Below are 27,669 nucleotides of genomic sequence, written 5' to 3'. Positions count from 1 at the left end.
CTACAGCTTTGAAGAGAATTTGTTCAGCAGCAGTTTTCCAATCCAAGCAACACCAGCAGGAACAGCCACCAAACTGACAGAAGCCACCGCCACCAGCACCCACTGCTCCAAGGGTTGGGACTCCGGAGCTTTCCTGGGAACACGACTGAGCCCGGTTCTGGGGGCTGGGTGATCTTCTGCCCCGATCACCAAGAGTGGACCAAGAACAGCCTGGCCATGTTTCTCCAAATGATGACCTACAGAAAGATTTGATTCAAGTTAAAGTACTAAAAATGATTACAAGTCGAAGATTCATTTCAGGCCAACAATGAACTGCAGGGAATAAGTCAATGCTTGTTGCACCAATCTGGGCCTCACTCAAAGATACTCAAACCATCACTATAGCACTAAACCCATCACTATAGCCCTATATCACTAAATGGTATCCAGTTGTCATTTTGAACTGCAGTGAACCTGGCAAACATGGGACAATAGTGATTCCTTCTGAGCAAGTCAGAAAATCTTTGCATACCCATTTGTAAGCCTGCAAAACTATATGCTAGATTCAGAGATTATTGTTGGCCAGCTAGTGTCAAACATTTTTAGAAATAGGCTTTAAAGCCTTGTACACAGTTAACACTTCAGATGCTTAGCTACTCATTGCACATGGTGGTTCATCCAACTAGCCCTAATATCACTAAGGGACACATTGAGGTTGCTTTACTAAAAGTAAATGAACTGCAGTTTGCTCCAGAGCTTAGTAAATTGAGGGTGGGTGAGCTCTGCAACTATCAGTGTGCATATAATATCCCCCCCCCCTCCATTTGGCTCTGGAGCAAATGCCCTTGCAGGTTGCTGCACCCACGTGTTACTGCCCAATCAGCATTTAGAGCAAGGCAGTAGGATGTGTCCCTTGTGCTGCTGCCCCCTCTATGAATAATTTCAGACGATTTCTCCCCCCAGAAGAAAGGAGCTATAGAGACGTCAGCACTAGAGACAAACCTACCAAGCAAGGCCCCTTGTGCCAAATCCACGCCCCCCCCCCCCACCCCCCGACCAAACACTTAAGGCTTTAAGATCTTACCAACATGTCTCTTCCCAAAGCCTCTGGGTCTTCCAACTACTCTGGATCCTGCAAGATTTCCCAAACTGCTGCCCAGAGGTAAGGGTTGTTCACAGGCCCTGGTGTCACAGCATTGACAAATGTCACTAGATCCTTCCACTGGGGACCAGCTGCAGAGAAAAATCCCAAACAACAACATTAGGTATCAGACAATACTGGGGGAAGTAAAAATCTGAACAGAAGCTTATTTCAGAACAGTCCATGTGCAGAGTCTTTTGGCCTAGCAACAGCCCTAAACAGAAAAAAATTGAAACATTTTAGGCATATGCAGGAGGCTCTGCGGGGTAGAACATGGGTGACCGGCTGCAATTCCCTCCTAAATCACTAGAGGTCCACATAGCTGCAAGTCAGGGGATTATCAAGAGTGGTTGGTGTTCACCAGTAGAGGCACCCCTGGGAAGGTGGATTTGTATAGTGTTAGAAGTACAGTAATCCCACCAGGGTCTTTAAAGAACCAAACATGTAGGCAATTCCCCTTGGGATAGAAAGCGAGACAAAAAAAAACCCCACATTTCAGGCAAATTATAAAAAGATAGTGAGTATAGATACTGGCTAGCAATACTGGCTAGCAAACTACAATACTTTACAGGTTACCCGTTTATATAGAGTTAGAGGAGGTCTAATGCTAGAATTATTGCTCACTGGACGTTGGTCCAGTTAGCCCAATTCGTTTTTTTTTGAACATGCAAGATGTTACACCAAGTAAATAGATACCAACCCATCACTTTAAAAAATTGAGCACACTCGTGGAATGACACCAAGCTTCAGTAGCAAAAAACTCCTTAAAGGTTACCAGCTTAGAGTTAGAGGTCTTAGAAATATTGCTCTCGCTCCAATGTCCACAGCAATACTACCTCACCTGTGGTTTGAATACAATTTACATATGAGGAGTTTGCTTCTGTGCTTGAGCACAAGGGGACAGGGGTGCTTTATCCCCCACCCCTCATTGTTTTGTTTTTACACTTATCCCTTTAAATTTATTTGATCATGTTATGTCTGTTACAAGGAATGTAAACATCCCTCAGAATAGGGCATGACAGGTCCTCTTTATGGAGAGACCTGGGGTAGATTTTAGGCTTCCCAGCCAAACACAAGGCAGTGTTTACAACTGCCAGGGCCAGATGTGATGTGACATAACATTGTGCTCGGCCTCCGAGAGTGAAAGATGACGGGGACCATTTGGTCCTCAGGTCAGCTCTATAGTAAACTTCTGCTGCTGGCAGATTCCTTCTCTGGCTCGCCGATGGAAATGGCGGGGTTGGGTGGGACATCCCATGCCGCCACTATGATTTACAGTGCGGTGCAGGGGATCGCCAGCAGGAAACATCTGAATGATGGGTGCAGCTGCAGGCATCATTCAGATATCTCCACTGAAAGCCCAGGACATCATGATGGTCAGCGGTATGAAGTGGTTAAGGGGGGGGGGGGTGATGGAAGAACGCAACAACGATGTAGTTGCGGTTTTGGTGCAGGTCCATTAACCTATTCCTGCCTGTGCTATAGCCAAAAACAGCTACAGCACAGGCCCAAATTGCTGGGAGGGCATCCATTTAAGTTTTCCCATGCATGAGCTGCCTGTGTGCTCCCTGCGGGGTGCACTGGCTCGCTCTGATCAGCGAATCCATGAGGCTTGGCTGATCATAGGTCAGAGTAAGGGGCCAGTCCCAGCCCCTTACCACATCAGCAGCTGTCAGCCAATGACAGCTGATCACGTGATGTAAACCGAGCCAGTAATCTGCTTTTTTCCCCCCTTGTGCTGACAGCGTGAGGGGAAAAAAAAAAAAAAAAAAGTTGATCGCCACCTGCTGGCTAAGGGACATCAGTCCCGAATAGGAAGATACTGCTGCCTCATGTATGCCCACCACCAAAGGAGAAAAATGGCCTGTTGGGGAAAAAAAAAAATTTTTTATAATTTTTTTTTTTTTAAATTTGCCATCTTGTTTGTTCAGCAATAAAAATCCCAGTGGCGATTAAATACAAGCAAAAGAAAGCTAAGCTGGTTTAAATAGAAAAAAAAAAAAAAAAAAGAAAGTTGAATTTGGGTACAGCGTTGCATGACCACTCAATTGTCATTCAAAGTGCACTGAAAGCTGAAGAGCCCGGTAGGCAAGTGGTTAAAGTCTATTACACATACACAATCTGCTGCAGAAAAAAGTATAAATGTTAATCATAGGAAACCATGTACAATGGATAGTGCGTTTCTGCAAACCATGCAAAATTTATATTATATATGCACATACACCCCACTTTTAGTACACAAGGGACCAGAGCATGCATGTAAAACGAAAATGTACTAAAGTGAAGCAATACATGTTTTAATTTCACAATGCATGTAAATACACTAGCTCCATAGGAAATCTTGGTCTGCTTGACATGGCACTGCTGACAAGGACACCAAGCTTGGGGAGCATGTTAAGGGGATCCAGGACTAGGATATGGTAGATTACCTTGGCAAGCTGGCCACAAATATGATATGTTGTAGTCCTGGGTCCCCTCTCGGTGCTCCCCAAGTTTGGTATCCCTGTCACTTATGGTTTGGGAGCAGTGCCATGTCAAACTGACAAAGATTTCCCATAGACACCAAAAGGTAAAAACCTGGGAGTAGTGCCATGCCAAGCTGACCAGGCTGTGTCTGTACTTAAACGGGACATACATACATAATTGTAAGGTCACATGGCTTTAATCCATTATGTGTACTCGAAATATGAATGGTATAAAATGTAGATCTGATCTTGGCGATGCAAAACTCTGCTTGACAATAGCATGCAAGGCAATGGTGTGTTATACCAAAAACAATTCTCACCTGTTGCTGCCTCTGTTATAAGAGCAAGCTTTGTTCACGGGGTTGGGGACTTGGGAGGCAGAAACCGCTCTCAAATTGCAAGTAATATAGATCTGAAAATTAGACCACAGACATGAAACAAAGAACTCGAACCCCCTCCCCACACAAAAAAAGGGGAAAGCCAAGCCCTCACCACAGACTCCTCTACCACCCGGAAGCGGAAAGCTTCAATGGTGAACTGCAGCTTGTCTTGCTGGATCCTTGGAGACCTGAAGGCTGAAGATGTATCATCCCTCACTGCATCCACAAAGCACCTACAAAACATGGCTCAGTTATAGTTCAAGGTGAAGCCTTTTAGCAGCCCTACCTGAATGAAACTTACCCATAGGCTGCAATGAGCTCATAGCGAGGAGTTGAGTTGGGATCAGGTGATATGGTGGCCACACAGGAGTCAACAAACAGGATTAGGTCGATGTGGTTCTGAATGTCCACAGAGGCCTCAATGTTTAGGGTCTGACCCAACTGGAAGACAGAAGAACTCCTGGGGCCACTCCAGTCCTCTGTGGACCCAACAAAAGCATTAGAAATTATTCAAAAATACTGCACTATTCTATGAAATGTTCTCCACCTACCATTCATCAGGTACAGGGAAAAGAACAGTTTTTTGTGGGAGGATATGGTGGTGCTGAACGGATACCAGGTTGGCTCGATTGCCTCACTGCTCACATTTCCATATCTGCAAAAAGCCAAAGACTCACGAGTTCAAATTTTGTTCTGAAACCTCAAATACAAAGGATTGAGAAGACACATTCTAGCCAAAGGATTTACTTTAAGGCCCTGTTCACACCTGGAATGTATTTCAGCTTGTAAATATGCTCCATCTCTGAAGTCTCAAAAATGCCCAACAAACAAAATCCCATTCATTCCAATGGCCCCTGTTCACATATGAGTGTTTTGTCACCTAAAGCTCAAGTACATGAGCTTTTTGGCAGATGACAAGTGTTTTGTTAGACGATTTTTTTTTTTTTTTTTTATGAAGACAGGTGTGAATGGAGCCTAAGAAATGAGGTAACACTTACATGATTGTAGGCAGGTGCAGTCTATTCTCCACTACAGGAGTCACTGCAGTGGCATTGCAGAGGGAGGCAAGTCAAGAGGAACATGGTTCCTCTATGGCAGTGATGGGGAACCTTGGCACCCCAGATGTTTTGGAACTACCTTTCCCATGATGCTCAACTACACTGCAGGAGCATCATGGGAAATGTAGTTCCAAAACATCTGGGGTGCCAAGGTTCGCCATCACTGCACTATGGTCTCCTGGGGAAGCTATCTGATTAGATGCTGCCTCTCCATGTGACCCTGGTGGCCATCTTGGTAAGGCATGTTCCATTTTAAGACAGACAAAACCTTAGAAAGTTCCAAGCTCAACTCACCAGCCAGTCTGCTTACCAACCAAATTAACCTGTCCAACAGCCCACCTGCCCCTTATCTATCCATTAGATAGTATGTGCTCCCACTGCGGAGACTTCTAAATTTAGAAGGGTTAGGAGTGCACGTAATACAGGGTGCCTTGCAGCTTATGCACGCTTTTGCAAATGCACACAAACTAAACCCCTTAACGCATACTGTTGGGACAGGTTAATTCGGTTGGCAAGCAGACTGGTTGGAGAGTTAGCTGGGTTCATGTGTTTGCCCTTCCATGTGCTCCTTGCTGTGTAGGCCAGTTAAAGATGGGGCAGGGGTCATTTGTTACAGGTTCCATTTAGGACCCTGGTGCATGTTTCACATGTGGGTAGGGACAGGTCACACATCTGATAGGGACAGTATTAGTGGTAGGAAGAGGTTCCAGACAAGAGCAGGGACACCGTATCCTTCCTGAAAACCTCCTTGTTGGGGCACAGACCAGCCAGGCCACATTTTAGCTCTGGAGACTGATGCTGTTGGTTAATCTGAGACATGCTGTTACACTGTTCTCCGCATAATTATGTTAGTGTACCCAGTCAGGTTGCCTTCCCACTAGGCAATTGTGCTTTTTTGGACCTTAATTCCATGTAGCACCCTCCTAGGCAGGGGCTAGTGAGAGTAGTTTGAGCTCTGTCAGCTTACCAGAGGGGCTGCAGGTAAATCTATTGTTCTCAGCCTACCAGAGAGCAGGATCTGTTAGTGAGGTCTGCTCATTGTGTGCAGTATGCGATTCATTCAGTCTGGCTAGTGTTTCACACTGGTCCAATAGGGAGGCATGTTGGACAGTGGAAGGAAACCTGACGAATGGGTGCATAGGCTTTAATACAGTCCTGGCAATTGACAGAGGGCAGGTCCCCTCAGTACATGCTGGGATACTGTACAAAAATCTAGGTGCACATGTGCCCAGGGTCTTTGGCTGGAGAGGAGCCCTGGAGGGAGGGGCGGCTGCTTCCTCTAGAGGTGCCATGCGGTCGCAGGAGGTCATCCTGAGGAGCTGACAGAGGGGAGACCCTGGAAGTGCTGTGGCTGCAGTATCATGAGTACAGGGACTCATGTCAAGGGGCCTGACCTGAGGGGGGCCACCCCTGCTCGTAGGATAGTTAGTGGACGGTTGTCAGCATAGAGGGGATTCTAGGGAGAGTGTCCTGAAGATAAGATTGTTCAAGGAAACACGACACTTAATCCTTATTTATCCAAAGTGGCAGGATGAAAAGCCTGGCTGTTCCTACCTACTGTAAAAGCGAAGTAGAGAAGATAGAAGTATTAAATACTGTGAATAGTTAACTTGGAGTAGCCTACTATTCCCTTCTATCCCCATTTTAAAAGTTAAAACAAATATCCCTGGACTGATTATTGGAGTGAGAGCCAAGAGGAATTAAGAAATTGCCTTTGCTTATAGCCATGTGCTGGTAACCAGGGGGACCTGCAAAGTGAATATCTAGCAGCTCTTGGGGGGGGGGGCTACATACAATACAGTTCTGTTACTGCCCCTCCCCACAGCAGCCAAACTAGAAGAAAAAAAAAAGCAGTTGTATTTAGTTTTACTCCATGCACCCCCCATCAATGTACGTTTCTTTGCCACTATGATTACCATTACCCCTATGGACCTTGTTCCAAAAGGTCACCAGAAAAATATCCAAATTATATCCATCTTCGTGGAATGGGCTTACCTTGAATACATACATTTGATTGGAACCACAGCTGGGTTAGAACGGATGATGACCCCGTTAGTCAATGGACTGTAAGTCAGGATGCTGGAGTAGATCAAGTAGTCTGAGGTCACCTGAAATGATCAGATTTTGCCAGAGATAAAAAAAAAAAAAAAAACACATTAAATTAAAATTAGAAGTGAAAGGCAAAACATTTTGCATAACAATACCCCCCTTTTTTAAAGTGATCACATTCCCTCTGTTAGCTGCATAAGAGCTGGGGATGAGAAGCAACAAGACACTGAACTTCCCAGTGAATGGCTGTGCCAGGACAAGTGTGATCATTGGAGGAGAGTACACTGAGTTCCAATAGCTAGAGAACTGACCATACTCTGCCCTCCTGCTTAGTGTGGTCAGTTTTTAATCAGAAAAGAAACTGGCAAGATCACCAGGAATTTCACATGTAGGACCCTACAAGGTAGGCGATAGGCAAAAGTATAGTGGACTTGGCTGCCTAACAGCAGGGCTGTCATGTCTCCCAGGTGTTGCCATTGAGAGGGGAGTCTCCCCACTGGCTCCATGAGAGGGTTCTCATTGGGCAGTGGAGGAAACCCAATCAGTGGCACATTCAGGCTTTTATCTACCCCAGGAAGGCAGATTCTGCCGCACAGGATTCTGAGAGTGGGTACAAGTTTGAGGGGGAGCGCATGATGCAGCGTCTTTGGTGGAAAGCAGAGTCCCAGGAGGGAGAGTAGGTCTGCCTCTCCCCGTCAGAAGGATCGGGTGTCTCGGGCAGCTTGCCTGAGCTGCAGAGAGGATCTGGAGTGCCGAGGACCAGCAGAGTTGAGGGGGCCCAGTTCCAGGAAAGCATTCCAAGTTTGAGTACTGTCAAATACCCCTGGGGAATCTGCCTAGCTGAGAAGGTACAAAGGATCCAGGAGCTAGCTGTAAAGGGGTGCCAGTGTGACCCTGAAGTGTCAGAGGGGGTGCCTAGTGAGAAGACCCTGAAGTGCTCAGTGTACAGTGTTGAGTTGCAGCAGCACAAGCAGTTACAAGGAGCTAATTCAGCCAGTGAAGGGCTGGAGGGAGCTGTTCACAAGGCTCAAGCTAAACCGTGTCAAGCTTCACTACAGTCCAGGATCTTGTGTTAAAAGTCAAGTTCTAGAACAGTTCAGTGGAACAGCATTTTTTTCAAGCGTCAGTCGGCATCCAGCTGGAGACAAGACAGCGCTAAAAGGCATTTTTCTGTAGAGTGTCCCAGTTGAGCCAGAGGAGTATCCCACCATCAAATAAACAAAAACCAAAGATGCCAGAATGGTCATGGTCTCCAATCTCACATTTGGGTATTTAGCATAAATGTTAGAAAGGGGGGTGGATCCACACCAAGGATAAGAATAACTGGCTGCTGCCTACCTCCAAAAGTATAGCTCAAAGATATTTACGAAAGATGTAAAAGGGGGGGGGATTGAGGTAGATTGTGCTGCCTAAAATTAATAGTGGTATGTCTGGACAAAGTCAGGTGTACTAAGGCACTTGAGCAAAAGCAATCATAAAAAAAATGTAAATATCACACTATGGTTCATACCATAGAAGCAGTGTTGGAGTAGTTACTCAAAAAATGTAACTAGTTACTTCTGTAAATTGTAACGAGATTACTTTACTAGTTACTGCATTTGAAAATTAACTTCACTACTTATTACTTTCCTCTTTCTTAATTAACCGTGTAGAAGAAAATACATGACACTTTCTGCATAGAGTTTATTGTATAAACACAGGCTTTGGGAAACATGAGAACAAAACCTGAAAAAAACAGAACATAAAGTGCAACAAAAAGTCATAAACTTCATCCCTCTCTATTCTTCGAAATAACGATTGTATCGCACGGCTTGGGTAACGCAGGAAAGCGCGTTCCTATAGTCTAGTAAAGTAGTAGTTACCTCCTATAGCCTAGTAAAGTAGTGTAGTTACCAATATTAGTATTGTAACTAGTTATGTTACTTCGTTACCAAAAAAGTAATGTAGTTACTGTAATCCGTTACTTTGTAACTAGCTACCCCCAAGAAAGAAATATACAATAAATAAGTGAAAGTGCCAGAGCAGTGCAAATTACATAGTTACATAGTAGGTGAGGTTGAATAAAGACAATAGTCCATCCAGTTCAACCTGTGTAGGTGTGTGGCCATAATCATCTCACATACCCCTGAATGCTCTGATCCTTGAGATGTACGTCTAAGAGTCTTTTGAAAGCCACCATACTTCCTGCAGAAACCACCTCTTGTGGTAGAGAATTCCACACTCTTGTAGCCCTAACAGTAAAGAACCCCCTACGTTGCCTGAGGTTAAAATGCTTCTCCTCTAATCGCATTGTATGCCCTCGAGTCCTCATGCAATCCCTTCGACTGAACAGCTTTTTTTCTAAGCTGAGATCCCCATTGAGATATTTATAAATTGCCATCATGTCCCCCCTTAGGCGTCTCTTCTCCAGGGTGAATAAATCAAGCGATTGCAGACACTCTTCATAATTAAGGTCCTCCAATCCCCTAATCAGTTTAGTTGCCCTTCTCTGGATTTTCTCCAGCTCCAACACATCCCTCCTGAGGACTGGCGACCAGAACTGGACAGAATACTCCAGATGCGGTCGGACCAGAGTTTTATAAAGTGGAAGGATTATAGTCTTATCTCTGGAATACATCCCTTTCTTTATGCATGCTAATATTCTGCCGGCTTTGGCAGCTGCCGCTTGACATTGCATGCTATTGCCTAGTCTATCAACCAAGACTGCCAGATCTTTATATCAAATGGTGATATGATGAAGCAGTAACAGAATGTGGTGGGTGTGCAGGTGATATCACTACGAGTTGGTGAAATGAATAACTCAATAAAAGAGGTGACAGAGCAAGTAGGTATAACAATATATGACCACATGTACATACATAAATACATATTTTAATTTATGTACATGCGTTCATATATTATGATTGTTATACTTTCAATAAACCTATTTGCATTACTACATCCATCGGCCCTCTGATCACCTCAACGCAAAGTCCCAGGGCACCTTTCTTCCTGCATTAGGGATGGAGGTTCACTGATAGTACTGGACCTTATATCCCTGTTGTATCCATAAAGTAAAAGAAAGCATTGGCACCCCAGAACAGGATGAGTCACCATTAGAATCACTAGAGAGAAAAAACCCCACCTCACATCTCTGATGAAGCCACCACATCCAAGGACTGGTAAGCTGCACATTTTTATTCTTAGATGCAATATGCTTTAAATAAAATTGATGGGACAAATTCAGTTACTCACAGGTCTTGTCCTCTTGCTTCCCCCCCCCCCCCCCCCCCAGCCTGGTGAGCTCAGGTCACTCTGCTTTCCTTCAATCAGCATTTTCCTTGCACTTCAGCACCGATTGGTTTCATGCGCTGCTTCAAGTGTTATTAACCCCCAGACTATATCCAGTCTCCCACAGTACACAGAAATGCAATATTTTTAGTAAATATAAACTCCGAGGCGCAACTAGAACCTTCAGGGCCCCGGTGCAAGAAACCATGAAGGGCCCCCCAGACCCCTGGGGCGACTCAGCCCCATATACCTGGATAGAAGGGGTGCCATGTAGAGGAACTGATCCCCTCCCATTTTCTTCCTGCAGCGGAGAGGGGATTGGTTCCTCTACGTATATGCCACCCCCCTGCCCCTCCTATCCAGGTGTACAGGGATGAGGCATGGGCTTCCTAGAGCATGGGGTTGGAATGAGTCACAGCGGTGGTGGTAGTGATGGGGGCAGTGTTGCCAACAGTCAATATTTTTACTGGCAGCCAGTAAAAAAGCCAGTGACAGGAAAAGGTTGCCAGTAAAAAAAAACCTTAGTTACTTACCGGTGACGGTATTTCTAAGAGCCTTTCAGGACAGCACCTGGAGAGAGCGCAGCTCCACCCAATCCACAGGAAACACTGCAAATAAAAACTCCTCCTCTTCCACCATGCCTCAGTCATAGAGTAGCCTCCGACATGCTGGAAAACATAAACTACCACAGGTTAAACATTTACAAAATATATTATAAACAAAACCAAGGGGGGGTAGCTGCTGCTGTCCTGAAAGGCTCTTAGAAATACCGTCACCGGTAAGTAACTAAGGTTTTCTCAGATCGCCTTTCAGGACAGCACCTGGAGAGGATAAGCGAGTAACTTACACTTAGGGTGGGACCACTGCCTGCAGAACTTTTCTGCCGAAGGCTTGATCCTGAGCTGACAACAAGTCCAACCTGTAATGTCTAATAAAGGTTGAATAGCTGGACCAGGTAGCTGCCTTGCAGATTTGATCAGGCGAAGCACCGGCCCTTTCAGCCCATGAGGTTGCCACAGACCTTGTAGAATGCGCCAAGATGCCTTCTGGAGGTTCTTCTCCTTGAGCTACATAAGCCTGTTCAATTGCCCATCTGAGCCATTTGCCTAAAGTGCTCTTTGATGCTTTTTCTCCTATACGGGACCCTGAGAAGATGACAAATAATGCATTTGTCTTTCTAAATTCCTTAGTTACCAGGAGGAACTGAAGTAAGCATCTCCTCACATCCAAGGTATGAAAGGATTCTTCCCGAGTATTACTAGGAGTTGAGGAGAAAGTTGGTAAGACAATTTCTTGTGATCTATGAAAAGATGAAGCAATCTTTGGAAGAAAGGCTGGGTCCGTTCTTAGGACTACTCGATCTGCAAAAATTGTCAAAAAAGGGTCTGAAATTGAGAGGGCCTGGATCTCACTGATCCTCCTGGCCGAGGTAATTGCTATCAAAAAGATAGTTTTTGAAAACTAAATTCTTCAGGGAAGCCTCTTTTAAAGGTTCAAAAAGGAAACTTAGTTAGACCTTGTAACACAATGGTCAAATCCCATTTGGGAAATACTTTAAGGGCTATTGGCCTATTGCAGGCTAATGCCTTGAAAAAACGATTGATTAGAGTCTCTTGGGACAAAGTCTTTTCGAAAAAAACTGAAAGTGCCGCTACTTGCGTCTTTAAAGTACTTGCTGCTAGTCCTTTCTCCATTCCCTCATGGAGGAACTCAAGCACTGAAATTAAATTTTTTAATTCAAAATTTTTGCTGGAACACCAAAAGTTGTATTTTCTCCAGACTTTCAAGTAAATATCCCTAGTCACCTTCTTCCTGCTGGAGAGAAGGGTGGAGATAACTTTTTCTGACAGGCCTCTGGCTCTCAAGATGTCTTCTTCAGTAACCACGCTGTCAGTTGTAAGCGGTCCAGTTCTGGGTACACTAGGTTCCCCTGTGTCAAAAGATCTCTCCTGTACGGAAGCTTCCAGGGAGGTTCTGAGGCAAGATTCAGCAGGAGGGCGAACCAAGGTCTCTTTGGCCAGTAAGGTGTAATCAGAATCAAGTTGGTCTTTTCTTCCCTGAACTTCTTGAGAACCAACGGAATCAGTTGGAATGGAGGGAACGCGTAAGACAAACGGAAGTCCCATGGATGGGCTAGGGCATCCAAGCCCCAGTCCTGATCCTCCCTGTGTAGGGAAAAGAATCTTTGGACTTTGGTGTTCTGTTGACAAGCGAACAAATCTATTTGGGGAAGACCCCAGACTTCCACGATCTGCATGAATACTTCTTGATTCAGACTCCATTCTGATTCCAACACCTTTTTCCTGCTCAGCAGATCTGCTAGAAGGTTTTGTGACCCCTTCAGATGCACCGCTGTCAGAGAGGCTAGATTTTTCTCCGCCCAGGAGAGTAGCTGTATTGCCAGATCTGATAGCTGTCTGCTTCTTGTGCCTCCTTGCTTTGACACGTAGGCCACTGCTGTCTTGTCCGACAGAACTTGCACATGATGGCCCCTGACTGTCTGTTGAAAGGACCAAAGACCCAAAAGGATGGCTTTCAACTCCCGCCAGTTGGATGATTTCCTGGACTTTGCTTTGGACCATGTCCCTTGCATCGTCCGGCCTTCCAGGTGGGCTCCCCAACCCCACGAACTGGCATCCGTCGTCAGACGTTTGTTCGTCTGGAAAGTCCATTGCAGACCTTCTTCCAGATTTCTGGAATTCCTCCACCACCACAGAGATCTCTTTGCTTTCGTGGAGATTCTGAAGGATTTCTCCAGATGTTCCGGGTATGACCAACTCTGCAGAACGTCTCTCTGGAGAAGACGGGAATGCAGTCTTGCCCACTGTACTGCAGGGATAGCGGCTGTGAGTAAGCCCAAAGCTGCCATGGCCAACCTGACAGTAACCTGATGATTGGTCTGTAATCGAGCAACTGCGTTCTGAGTCTTCTCGATCTTTTCTTGAGGTAGAAACACCTTCTGGAGGACCGAATCTATTCTGTATCCCAGAAATTTTATCTGCTGAGATGGAATCAAACTGGATTTCTCCAAATTCATGAGCCACCCCAGACTCTCTAGGTGGTCCTGAGTCTCCTGAAGGTGTACCAACGCCTGGCTCTTGGACTCTGCAAAAATTAGCAGATCGTCCAGGTAAGGGACAATTGAAATACCCCTCAGCCTTAATGGCTCTAGGGCATCCGCCATTACCTTGGTAAACACCCTTGGAGAAGATGAGAGGCCAAAGGGGAGGGCCCTGAACTGCAGATGCCAGACCGATTCCCCGAGATTGACCGCCAGCCTTAGGAATTTCTGGCACTCCTGATTTATTGGGATGTGCAGGTAAGCGTCCCTCAGATCCAAGGATGCCATGAAACAGTTTGGGGACAACAGTTTGGTCACTGAATAAATGGTGTCCATCCTGAAGTGCTTGTACCGAATTGATCTGTTTAGGATTTTCAAATTTAGGATCATTCGGTACTTGCCTGAGGGTTTTTTCCACTAGAAAGATCTGAGAATAAAACCCACGGCCTTGTTGCCCCTCGGGGACTTGGATAATTACTTCCTGTTGAATCAGCTCTTGTAAAAGAGACATCATTGAGGAAGCCTCTTCCGGATCCCTTGGAAGGGGAGTAACATGGAATCTGCTTGGAGGTGTCTCCGAAAACTCCAGTTTGTATCCTTGAGCCACTATATTCTTCACAAAGGGGCTTGCGGATACGTCTTCCCAACGTGGGAGGAACCATAACAGCCTTCCTCCCACTGGAAGACTGTTGTCACTTGCTTTTATTGGCCTGGTCAGGTGGTCTAAAGAGGACTCCACCTTTCCCTTTGCCTTTATGGGAGGTCCATCTTGATCTCTGATCTTGTTCACGACCTCTGTTGGTTTGTTAAACAGAACGAAATCTCTTCTTAGGAGGAGATTTCTTTTTTGATGGAAAGGCTTTCTTCTTATCCGCCGTTCTGTCAAGAAGAATTGCTTCCAATTCAGGCCCGAAAAGCAAGTCACCGGCAAAAGGTAAACCACAGAGTTTCACCTTAGAAACTGAATCACCTGTCCAGGTTTTCAACCAGACCGCCCTCCTGGCAGAGTTGACAAGGGCTGCTGACCTGGCAGACATTTTGATAGATTCAGCAGAAGCATCGGCCATATATTTTACTGCCTTTAGGAGCAGCGGAAATGAATCCAGGAGATCTTTCCTTGCTGTTCCAGCCTCCACATGCCCTTTAAGTTGTTCGAGCCAGCACTCAAGATTTCTGGCTACCACCGTGGAGGCCATGGCCGGCTTAAGGCTAGACGTAGAGGAGTCCCAAGCCTTTTTAAGGAGAGAATCTGCCCTCTTATCCATGGTGTCTTTCAGAACACCCATGTCTTCGAACGCCAAATCCGTGCGGCGAGACACCTGAGAAAAAGCAGCATCCACTCTGGGCTTTTTGTTCCATAGGTGCGCCGTATCTTCTTCAAACGGAAATCTCCTTCTTAGGGATTTAGAGAAAAAAGGGGCCCTCTCTGGGTCCTTCCACTCTTTTTCAATAGATTCAGTAAGGACTTTATGAACAGGAAAAACCCTGCGCTTTGTCTGTTCAAGGCCCTGGTACATTCTGTCATGAAGTGAAACTTGCACCTTTTCTTCTGCGATTTCCAACGTGGTGTAAATAGCTTTCAGCAACTCATCAACCTCTTCCAAGGATAATTTGTATCTGGAAGAACTAGCCACCTCTTCCTTCTCTTCCTCCTCTGAATCCTTGATGGAACAGAGAGCACTCTCCCCCTCATCTTCTGAATCACTTGACACTGCAGACTTAGAAGTAGAGATGTATAGAACTGTTCGCCGGCGAACAGTTCCCGGCGAACTTAGCATGTTCGCGTTCGCCGCTGCCGGCGAACATATGCGATGTTCGGTCCGCCCCCCATAAGACATCATTGAGGCAAACTTTGACCCTGAACTTTACAGTCAGCAGACACATTTCCAGCCAATCAGCGTACCTCCCTCCCACACCCTCCCACCTCCTATAAATAAGCAAGGGCAGCATCCATCTTAGATCATTCTGAAGCAGTGTGTGTAGTGAGAATAGGGAGAGAGCTGCTGCTGCTGTTAAGCTAGGGACAGTTAGTCAGTGTTCCTGATCTTGCAGTGTTCTTGGTCCACTACTGCTGTAATATCAGCACCCCAAAAAGCCCTTCTAAGGGCTGGTATTTGTGTTTTTTTTTTATATATATATATATATATATATATATATATATATATATATATATATATATATATATATATATATATATATATATATATATATATATATATATATATATATATATATATATATATATCTAGCGTCCCCAAAAGCCCTTTTAAGGGCTGGTAATTGAGTTGTTTCTTCATATATATATCTATATCTATCTAGTGTCCCCAAAAGCCCTTTTAAGGGCTGGTAATTGAGGATTTTTTTATTTTTATATATATACATATATATATATATATATATATATATATATATATATATATATATATATATATATAGTGTCCCCAAAAGCCCTTTCAAGGGCTGGTAAGGTAATAGATTTTTTTCTTTATATATATATATATATATATATCTATTGTACACTGCAGTTGCCTGCCCGCTGTGTGTGAGAGGCCACAGACCTACCACAGACTGTACTGTGTGCACACCACACTCATTTCGGGTGGCACAGGCACAGTACCTGGCATTTTAAAAAATATTTTTTTTTTCTCTGTCATAATTGCAGTGAGTGCTGTGTCAGGTCCACAGAGTGCACTGTACCCACTGCAGTGCACTGCCCACCACTGATATATATACGTTGGCACAGCATCTTGTTGCAATAAATTGAAAAAAAAAATATTTTTTATTATTGCAGTTGCCTGGGCTGCCAGTGACTGTCAGGTCCACAGAGTGTACTGTGCCCACTGCAGTGCCACTGTGTGCCCACCCACCACTGATATATAAGGTGGCACAGCAGCTTGCAAAGTAAAAAAAATATATATATTTTTTTAAATTGCAGTTGCCTGGGTGCCAGTGACTGCTGTCAGGTCCACAGAGAGTGTACTGTGCCACTGCCCACCCACCACTGATATATAAGGTGGCACAGCAGCTTGCAAAGTAAAAAAAATATATATATTTTTTTAAATTGCAGTTGCCTGGGTGCCAGTGACTGCTGTCAGGTCCACAGAGAGTGTACTGTGCCACTGCCCACCCACCAATGATATATAAGGTGGCACAGCAGCTTGCACTCATAGTACAACAGTAACAACACATTAAAAAAAAAATGACAGGCAGAGGCAGGCCACCCCGCAAGGGCCGTCGTGGTCGTGGTGCTGTGATTTCCTTAGGCTCTAGAATAATGCCCAGTGTTCAGAGGCCACCACAGCCCCTGAACTCAAAAAATTCTGAGGCCATAGTTGACTGGCTTACACAGGACACCCAATCGTCTACAGCTTCCGCTCGGAACCTTAATGCACCATCCTCCTCCAGCTCAGCTTCGGGCACCTCTCAATTTACCACTCGCCAGCCCGCCGGCACCACCACCAACACTAGCACCACAGCCGCTTCACTTGATCCGTCAGAGGAGTTATTTTCACATCAGTTTGAAGAAATAAGTGATGCGCAACTATTAGTGCCAGAGGATGTAGATAACGGGGATATGTCTCAGTCAGGCAGCATTATACACATGGACGTACATTGTGATGATGATGATGTTGTACCTGCTGCTGCCTTTGCCGAGTTGTCAAGTGAAGCGGCTGATGATGACGATGTGTCTGTGGATGTCACCTGGGTGCCTGCTCGAAGAGCAGAAGAAGAGGGGGAAAGTTCAGATGGGGAGACAGAGAGGAGGAGGAGACGAGTTGGAAGCAGGGGGAGGAGGTCATCGCAAGGAGCTAGTGGCGCAGTCAGACAGCATGTAGATTCGGCACCCGGGGTCAGCCAGACAGCACGCCAATCAACGCAAGCTGTTGCCACCACCAGAATGCCGTCCTTGCAAAGCTCAGCAGTGTGGCATTTTTTTTGTGTGTCTGCCTCTGATATCAGCGATGCCATTTGTAACCTGTGCCAAAAGAAACTGAGTCGTGGGAAGTCCAACACCCACCTAGGTACAACTGCTTTGCGAAGGCACATGATCTCACATCACAAACGCCTATGGGATCAACACATGAGTAAAAGCAGCACACAAACTGAAAGCCACCATCCTCCTCCTGGTCCAGCATCTTCAGCCACGTCAACCACTGCTGTCCTCCATGCCCCCTATCAACAACCCGCCCCTCCGCCTCTCACCTTCAGCAGTTCCTGCTCGTCACCTGCCCACAGTCAGGTGTCTGTGAAGGAAATGTTTGAGCGCAAAAAGCCAATCTCGCAGAGTCACCCCCTTGCCCGGCGTCTGACAGCTGGCTTGTCGGAACTCTTAGCCCGCCAGCTTTTACCATACAAGCTGGTGGAGTCTGAGGCCTTCAAAAAATTTGTCGCTATTGGGACACCGCAGTGGAAGGTACCCGGCCGAAATTATTTTTCACAAAAGGCAATCCCCAACCTGTACTCTATTGTGGAAAAAGAAATCATGTCACGTCTGGCACACAGTGTTGGGGCAAGGGTCCATCTGACCACTGATAGCTGGTCTGCAAAGCACGGTCAGGGCAGGTATATAACGTACACTGCGCATTGGGTAAACCTGCTGGCGGCTGCCAAGCATGGAATGCGTGGCTCTGCTGCAGAGGAGTTGGTGACACCGCCACGACTTGCAGGCAGGCCTGCTGCCACCTCCTCTACTCCATCCTCTATGCTAACCTCCTCGGCTGAGTCCTCTTCTGCTGTTGCGTCTTGCTCCACACCAACTGCACCCCCCCAGCTCCCCAGGGGCTATTCCACATGCCGGATACGACAGTGTCACGCTGTCTTGGGGTTGACTTGCCTGAAAGCAGAGAGTCACACCGGACCAGCACTACTGTCCGCCCTGAATGCACAGGTGGATCAGTGGCTGACCCCGCACCAACTGGAGATCGGCAAAGTGGTGTGTGACAACGGGAGCAATTTGTTGGTGGCATTGAATTTGGGCAAGTTGACACATGTGCCGTGCATGGCACATGTGTTGAATCTGATTGTGCAACGTTTTGTGCAGAAGTACCCAGGCTTACAGGACGTCCTCAAGCAGGCCAGGAAGGTGTGTGGCCATTTCAGGCGTTCCTACACGGCCATGGCGCACTTTGCAGATATTCAGCGGCGAAACATGCCAGTGAGGCGCTTGATTTGCGACAGCCCGACACGTTGGAATTCCAACACTGCTAATGTTCGACCGCCTGCTCCAACAAGAAAAAGCGGTCAACGAGTATTTGTATGACCGGGGTGCTAGGACAGCCTCTGCGGAGCTGGGTATTTTTTTGCCACGCTACTGGACGCTCATGCGCAATGCCTGTAGGCTCATGCGTCCTTTTGAGGAGGTGACAAACCTAGTGAGTCGCACTGAAGGCAACATCAGCGACATCATCCCATATGTTTTTTTCCTGGAGCGTGCCCTGCGAAGAGTGCTGGATCAGGCCGTAGATGAGCGTGAAGAGGAAGAGGAAGAGTTGTGGTCACCATCACCACCACCAGAAACAGCCTTACCATCGATTGCTGGACCTGGGGCAACACTGGAAGAGGAGTGTGAGGAAGAGGAGTCAGAGGAGGAATGTGGCTTTGAGGAGGAGGAACACCAACCACAGCAGGCATCCCAGGGTGCTCGTTGTCACCTATCTGGTACCCGTGGTGTTGTACGTGGCTGGGGGGAAGAACACACCTTCAATGACATCAGTGAGGACGAGGAATTGGACATGAGTTGCTCGGCATCCAACCTTGTCCAAATGGGGTCTTTCATGCTGTCATGCCTGTTGAGAGACCCTCGTATAAAAAGGCTGAAGGAGAACGACCTGTACTGGGTGGCCACGGTACTAGACCCCCGGTATAAGCAGAAAGTCTGTGACATGTTACCCAATTACCGGCAGTCGCAAAGGATGCAGCAGCTACAAAATAAGTTAAAAACTATGCTCTACACAGCGTATAAGGGTGATGTCACAGCACAACGGGAATCCAACAGGGGAAGAGGTGAAAGTAATCCTCCTCCTACCACCACAACCACGCCGGCAAGGACAGGACGCTTTACAGACGTCTTGTTGATGGAGGACATGCGGAGTTTTTTTAGTCCTATGCATCGCCACAGCCCTTCGGGGTCCACCCTCAGAGAACGACTCGACCGACAGGTAGCAGACTACCTTGCCTTAACTGCAGATATTGACACTCTGAGGAGCGATGAACCCCTTGACTACTGGGTGTGCAGGCTTGACCTGTGGCCTGAGCTATCCCAGTTTGCCATTGAACTTCTGGCCTGCCCCGCTTCAAGTGTGCTGTCAGAAAGGACCTTCAGCGCAGCAGGAGGTATTGTCACTGAGAAGAGAAGTCGCCTAGGTCAAAAAAGTCTTGATTACCTCACGTTTATTAAGATGAATGAGGCATGGATCCCGAAGGGACTGACAGTGGGGGATGCATTTGACTAAAAAAGGCCTGGTGATGACTGAGATGCCTTGGCCTAAAAATGGTCCACACGCTGCTGTATATAATCATTCTCTGCATGCCGGATGACTTACGTGACGTCTCCGCCACCAACTACGGTTCAAGCAGCAATGTTTTAGTGCACTTTCTGCCTTAAAACCTCAATTTTTCAGGCCGCTGCTACAGCAGCGGCTGCAACAATACCTACTTTTTCATGCATGTGTACATGCCTAATTTTTCTGGCCTCTGGTGCTACACTGTGGCTGCAAAAAAACAAAAAACAAAAAAAAAAGGCACATACATGTGTCAATTCCCCTTCGTGATCGTTACCTTGTCGTGGTGAAGGGGCTTGCGTATCACAATGAAGCGATCACCTCTAGGATTGTGTTGGCACACCCCAGATGATAAGGTCGTTGCTTCATTGTGTACAGACCAAAAGCGATCCGCAGGATAATTTTTCATAAAAAAAAAACATTCATTTTCTTTCATTCTTTCTGCGGAGCTGGGTATTTTTTGGCCGCGTTACTGAATGCTCATGAACAATGGCTGTAGGCTCATGCGTCCTTTTGCGGAGATGACAACCCTGGTGGTCAGTCGAACCCAAGGCAACATCATCGACCTCATCCCATATGCGTTTTTTCTGGAGCGTGCCCTGCGAAGAGTACTGGATCAGGCTGTTGATGAGCATGAAGAGGAAGAGTTGTGGTCCTCATCACCACCAGAAGCAGCCTTGTCGTTGTCAATTGCTGGACCTGTGGCAACGCAGAGAGAGGAGTCTGAAGAAGAGAAGTCAGAGGAGGAAGGTGGCTTTGAGGAGGTGGAATACCAGCCACAGCAGGCGTCCCAGGGGGCTTGTTCTCACCTTTCGGGGACCCTTGGTGTTGTATGTGGCTGGGTGGAGGAAGAGACCTTCAATGATGTCAGTGAGGACAAGGAACGGGACATGGCTAGCTTGGTATCCAACCTTGTGCAAATTGGGAGTTTGCGGTTGTGCAAATGGACTGACTGACTGTTAAACGGGGAGTTTGGTCTGTCAGAGTTTGGTCTGTCACTGTGAAGCGGGCAACGGGCGTAACCCTTACACTACTTGACCGATAAAACATCATACCTGATCGTATTCACACACTGGATGTTTTAGTGCTGGTTTACACTGCCGCTACCACTAAAGTAGCGTCGCTTCCAGTGCGACTTTGGCGCGACTTAGCGCGCGACTTTGGCGCGACCTCATCGCGAGGTGACTTTTTATTTGGCCAATCACAATATCATGTTTTGTTACCGTCACCTAATTTCCTTTTCCTGTTTTTTGTTTTACATATTTCCCCATGTGTGCAGTGTTGTCTGTGTCATAGCTCAACTGATAGGCATGTTTGCCTTGGCATATCATATTTCAGCTTGCCAGAAAGAAAAAAAGACAGCTGGAAAGACACTGCATTAGTTTTCTACTAAAAATCATAAGAAAAATGCTGTTTTTTTTGGGTTGTGGACATACTACAGAGCTGAAACTTAACAGGTACACTTTTTAGACCCCCCAGACACTAAATACAAAAAATGACATGCCTGCCTAAAAAAATGCCCGATAAATGCCTGCAAGAGAAAAAGACAGCCGCAGAGAAGCCGTATTCCTGAAAATATAAGAAAAATGCTGTTTTTTAGGGGTTCTGGACATGCTACAGAGCTGAAACTTGACAGGTACACTTTTGTGACCCCCCAGACACTAAATACAAAAAATGACATGCCTGCCTAAAAAAATGCCCGATAAATGCCTGCAAGAGAAAAAGACAGCCGCAGAGAAGCCGTATTCCTGAAAATATAAGAAAAATGCTGTTTTTTAGGGGTTCTGGACATGCTACAGAGCTGAAACTTGACAGGTACACTTTTTAGACCCCCCAGACACTAAATACAAAAAATGACATGCCTGCCTAAAAAAATGCCCGATAAATGCCTGCAAGAGAAAAAGACAGCCGCAGAGAAGCCGTATTCCTGAAAATATAAGAAAAATGCTGTTTTTTAGGGGTTCTGGACATGCTACAGAGCTGAAACTTCACAGGTACACTTTTTAGACCCCCCAGATGCTAAATCCAAAGAAATTTTTTATTTTTATTTTTTTTTAATTTTTCCAATAATTGGCTCTCTATCAAAAAATTATAATTTTTAAGAACTTTTTTTTGCGTGATCCCTCTCCGGCATGCCACAGTCCAGGTGTTAGTCCCCTTGAAACAACTTTTCCATCACTATTGTGGCCAGAAAGAGTCCCTGTGTGTTTTAAAATTCGCCTGCCTATTGAAGTCTATGGCGGTTCGCCAACATTTGCCGATGTTCGCGTTCGCCGTTCGCGAACCGCAAATTTTAGGTTCGCGACATCACTACTTAGAAGTAGACGGCTGGGAAGATGTACCACCCGTTTGTTGGGAATCTGAAAGAACTTGTGGCGTCCTGGATAACAGGGAACGAACTGAGGACAGGGTGTCTGAGAGTTCTTTAAATGAAGATATGAATTCATTATTCTGCTGACTAGACTCTTCCTTCACAAGGTCAGCAATACATGCTTTACAAAGTGGCTTCACCCAGGAATCTCTGAGTGGATTCTTGCATGAAGGGCATTTCCTTGATACTGGGGCTCTTGTCTTCACTGTGGCTTTAACGTAGTAAAGAAAAAGCCACCATGAAAGCCCAATAACCACAAATAAAAGAAAACCACCACCTAGTGATTTCTTGCAAGGGAGAAAATCGTGACCCACACCAAAAAGGATCAGAAGAAAAGACTCCCAGATGCATATATATCCTGTTAGACTGGGAACAGTTACTCAGTCTACAGGGCAGGCTCCAAAGGAGGAAGGAAGAAACCCCACAATAAAAGCTCACACAGTAAAGAAAAAAAGAGGCACCACTGCACCTCTCCTACCTGAGCTTGGCCGGCGCTGGCGGTGCCTGCTTCCACCGTCGCTGCAGACTTTTCCTCCATGTTGTTGAAAAGCGCAGCTTGCTGGCAGATCTCTCCATTTAAATACCGCTTCCGGCGTCCTCCTCTGTGGACCGGAAGCGGAAGCGCCGACCTCGTGACCTGCCTCTGACCCCTGCGTGTATTGCGGTTGGAGCAAACGCCGCCACGCCCCCACCGGAAGTCCCGTCCACCGGAAGTGACGCCGCGCGTCCCCGGGATCAGAGTCCGAAAGTGCGGGAGATTCGAATGCCAAAAGCGGCTCCCCGCCCGCCGACCGGCCGAAGCACGGACCTCTGACGCCCGGACCGGATCCTCCGATGGGTTTCAGCTCCCCTGAGCGAACGAGGTGAGAGGCTCCGGAGCATACCCCCTTTGACACTCCAGGGAGGGGAGCTGGGATGGTCTCCATGCTGAAACAGCAAACAAAAACTGGGCAACAAATCCTTCTCTCCCCCTGGAGAGAGTGCAGCCCTTCCACATAGCTCCTGCAATGCTTCCACCATGGCGGAGGAAACACAAATGACTGAGGCATGGTGGAAGAGGAGGAGTTTTTATTTGCAGTGTTTCCTGTGGATTGGGTGGAGCTGCGCTCTCTCCAGGTGCTGTCCTGAAAGGCGATCTGAGAAAATATGGCTGTGATGCTTGTCTCGGAACTGTGCATGCGCAGTTCAAGTCCAGAGCCGGTCAAGACCATTAGAGTGCCTGCTACAGTGTGTTTGGACAGCACCGGCGCAGAGGGTCTGGTGGAGGTGGTGCATGAGCATATTGTGTGATGTCATGGTGCAAGGGAGCCAAGCAGTGCCTCCCCATTCTAATTTCTTGCCCTCCTGAGTCCTGTCCCTTAGCGACTTGCTATACATCTAAAAAAAAAAAAAAAAAAAAGTGTCTTGTGCTTTACCTACTTTAAAATCACATTGTTAATTGCATGTTGTACTTGTTTGTAGCCTAAATACAAAGATTACACTTACAAAACTATAATTTTGTAACTTTTGGAAAGGTCAGTAAAAACTTGGCTGTGCCAGTAAAGTCTGTGTGTTGTGTTAGTAAATTGCAACTTGGTAGGTTGGAAACACTGGATGGGGGGATGGAATAGGATGAGTGGCAGCAGTGGTGGGGGATGGAATCAGTAGCAGCGGTGATGGGATTGGGATTAGTGGCCTCAGTGGTGGTGGGGTAGATGGGATGAGATGAGAGGCAGTGGTGTTGGTAGTGGTGGGGGGATGGGATTAGTGGCAGCAGTGGTGGTAGTATAGGGGGGTGAGATCAGTGGCAGCGGTAGTGAGGAGGGTGGAATTAGTGGCAGCGGTGGTGTTGGAGGTGGGATTAGGGGCAGCAGTAGTGGTAGTAAAGGGGTGAGATCAGTGGCAGTGGTAGTAAAGGGGTGAGATCAGTGGCAGCGGTAGTAAAGGGGGTGAGATCAGCGGTCGTAGAGGGGGTGAGATCAGTGGCAGCGGTCGTAGAGGGGGTGAGATCAGTGGCAGCGGTCGTAGAGGGGGTGAGATCAGTGGCAGCGGTAGTAAAGGGGGGTGAGATCAGTGGCAGTAGTAGTAAAGGGGGGGTGAGATCAGTGGCAATGGTGTTGGGGGGTGAGATCAGTGGCAGCGGTAGTGGTAGTAAAGGGGGGGGTGAGATCACTGGCAGCGGTAGTAAAGGGGGGGTGAGATCAGTGGCAGCGGTAGTAAAGGGGGGGGTGAGATCAGTGGCAGCGGTAGTAAAGGGGGGGTGAGATCAGTGGCAGCGGTAGTAAAGGGGGGGGGTGAGATCAGTGGCAGCGGTAGTAAAGGGGGGGGGTGAGATCAGTGGCAGCGGTAGTAAAGGGGGGGGGTGAGATCAGTGGCAGCGGTAGTAAAGGGGGGGGGTGAGATCAGTGGCAGCGGTAGTAAAGGGGGGGGTGAGATCAGCGGTCGTAGAGGGGGTGAGATCAGCGGTCGTAGAGGGGGTGAGATCAGTGGCAGCGGTAGTAAAGGGGGGGGATGAGATCAGTGGTAGTAAAGGGGCGGGGTGAGATCAGTGGCAGCGGTAGTGGTGTTGGGGGGTGGGATTAGGGGCAGTGGTGTTGGTGACGGAGGATTAGTGTCAGTGGTGAGGGGGGGAATCAGAGGTGGTATCATTGACAGCGGTGGCGTCATCCTCCCACCCACCTCCAACATAGATCTCATTCCTATCTGTTGTAGAGGTGATGATCTGTGGTGGCAATTGTCTGTCAGATGATCAGCCCTCAGCATTAAAGACAGGAGCTTCTATTATTGGGTCTCCTTGCAGGGAGAGCTCCTCCCCCTTAACTATTGGTGTCAGCTGACTTTTCAGTCTCCACCACTGCCTCCCTGCACGGCTTCTCTGGAGAGGATAGGCGGTTGTCCAGAGACTCCAGTGCTCAGCCTTCCCTCAGTGGCCAGCTGCACCCCCTGCACGGCGGAATGAACAGAGGGGTGGGCGGCCCTCACAGTAGCACAGCCAGAATGGAGGGGCCCCCACAGTGGCAGAACTCCAGAGCCCAGTTGCAATGGTGACTGCTGCAACCCTGGTAGTGCCGCCACTGTATAAACTGCTAAATACCCTCTCAGTAGTATATAGCAGTCTCAAGACTTCTATCAGAATCTAGTCAAATCTTGTAGGAGTAGTAGAAGATTTCATTCTCCTCTGACTAGCCTATGAGGCTGCAGGACAGTGCTAATCACATGCACCAAAAAAACCTCCTAGAGCTCTGTTCTATAAGGAGATGGATTGAGGATAGTTGAAGGGGAGGATCAGAGATGACCAGATCAAGCAGCCTTTCTACACAATACTGAGGCTTAACCCCTTAGGTTCCACAGTGAGTATAACAAGTACCCAGCAATGAGGGGGTCAGTGGCTGCACCAATAGCCCCCAGCATTAGGGGGTGGGGGGGGGTCAGTGAGGGCACCAATAGCCCCCAGCATTTGCAGGGGGGGGGGTCATTGGAGGCACCAATAGCCCCCAGCATTGGCAGGCGGGGGGGGTCATTAGAGGCATCAACAGCCCCCAGCATTGGCAGGCGGGGGGTCATTGGAGGCACCAACAGCCCCCCAGCATTGGCAGGCGGGGGGTCATTGGAGGCACCAACAGCCCCCCCAACATTGGTGGGGGGGGGGTCATTGGAGGCACCAACAGCCCCCCCCAACACATCACTATTATGTGTGGATGTTACCTAGAGTGGTCTGCATGCGTTAGTCTGCCTCAGAACGCCGACTCCAAACGACTGGTACCCACCCAGCAAGGCATTTTGATATAGCTTGCATCAGGGCTGAGGGCTCTTAAGAGTAGTATTGAGGCAAGGTGAGGTTATCAGGAAGTTACATACCAGCTTCTCCCAACAGCCATAACCTGCCTCCATTGCATAGAAATGCAAAGGGTCAGCATTATATGTAGTCCCACAACCACCAGTTATAATAGCTAAAGCTCATTTAGTAAAGGGGTGTAAAGTCTGAGAAACTTTACCCCCCCCCCCCCCCCATTTTGTTGCTCACACATTCAACCTCCCCATCAGACAACCAGTTCAAAAAGTCATGCAGTCATCTCTGTGCTGAGGGCATAACAAAAAGTACCATGCGATCCATTTGCATGCACAACTTTTGGTGCGATTTGAGCCCATCCAAAGTGAATGGGCTCAAATGACACCACACAGCAGCACATATAATTCAGGGCAATATTAGGTTTTAGTAACAGGCTAAAACAAAAACATTGATCCCATCAAGTTTTAGTAGCAGGATGGCCAAAAAAATTTGATACAATGTTAGCCATAGACTAGTTTAAACAGAAGCGCACAGAACTCACCTGTAAAGTGTTGCCGCAGTCCTGTAGGGTGTTGGAGAAGAGGACGGTGGCGTCATTACTCTGGCTGTGCTCACAGGACTGGGGTCCCAGGCTCAGCTCCGAGGGTTGCACCAACATACCATTTCCATAGAAGTCCCGGTTGACCATCACCTCAATGGTGTCCTCTGTACACTGGATGCGGATGGGGGAACTGGGGGTCTGTGTCGGCAGCATCTGTCGGGGTAGGGCTCCGCTATAAAAGTGACCGGGCCCACTCCTATACTGGGTGCTACCTCTGAGAGCGCCCAGTCCCACCAGTGGGCGAACAACACTCTCCTGATTAGCACCTCTAAAAGAGCCTTGACCAGGAAAGGGTCTCATCGGGTTCGGGTAAGCTGGCCGCCACCAAGCCGGCTGGCGCTGCTGCCTCACCAGATCATCACCAAATACGGGCCCACAAAACAACACCACCAGCACCCAAATTTCCAGAGCCATCCTGACCTCAGACAGCACTTTGCAAGGAAAGAACAGGAACTGCCCTTTATACCCCTCCCAGCAGAGACAACACCCCCCAGCTGAGGCAAATCATGACAAGCCCATCCAACTGGACTGACTCCCAGCAAAACCTTCTGAAAACATTTTCACTGTCTACATTTAAAAAAAAAAAAAGAAAAAAAAACGCCTTTTTAATAAATGCCAACACTAAATAATAATACAAACAGTATACATAATGATAAAAAATAAAATAAAAATGGATATAACAGCAGCCAACCAACCAATAGGGAAAGCAGGCCAGCTGTCCATAGTGACCAGAACCCTTACAACAGTTTTTTTTAGTTTTTTTTTCTTTAGCTGTGCTAGCTTGCTTGGCTCTTATGGGCCATACACACTATACAATCGTCTTTAGATTTTTTCCTTTAGATTTACCAAAACCATATAATATGAGGTCAAATCAAAACAGTTTTAATTTGTATGCAATCAGGCAGGCCCTTGCACTACATAGTTGAAGGTAAAGCCCCGTACACACGTAGCGATTGTCGGCCGTAAATATTCGGCCGCCGAACGATCGGCCGATTGTCGGCTTGTTAGTATGATGCTTCCGACAA

The 27,669-nt window shown here is 47.2% G+C and overlaps 1 protein-coding gene across 1 annotated transcript; it reads right to left on the bottom strand.

Moving 5' to 3' along the window:
- LOC309554929 (zona pellucida sperm-binding protein 3-like) lies at nucleotides 1-27,058 on the bottom strand (the record flags this gene model as incomplete). Its single annotated transcript, XM_082256666.1, has 8 exons — nucleotides 1-236; nucleotides 1,064-1,212; nucleotides 3,906-3,997; nucleotides 4,078-4,198; nucleotides 4,267-4,444; nucleotides 4,517-4,620; nucleotides 7,019-7,131; nucleotides 26,585-27,058. The coding sequence occupies 8 exons, from the start codon at nucleotides 27,056-27,058 to the stop codon at nucleotides 1-3; spliced, it is 1,467 nt and encodes a 488-aa protein (XP_082112792.1).
- Between the last annotated feature and the right edge of the window lie 611 nt (nucleotides 27,059-27,669).

This window comes from Pelophylax lessonae (assembly GCF_965119305.1).
Source record: "Pelophylax lessonae genome assembly, chromosome: 4".
Taxonomy (NCBI): Eukaryota; Metazoa; Chordata; class Amphibia; order Anura; family Ranidae; genus Pelophylax; species Pelophylax lessonae.
This window is presented reverse-complemented; position numbering and strand designations above follow the sequence as displayed.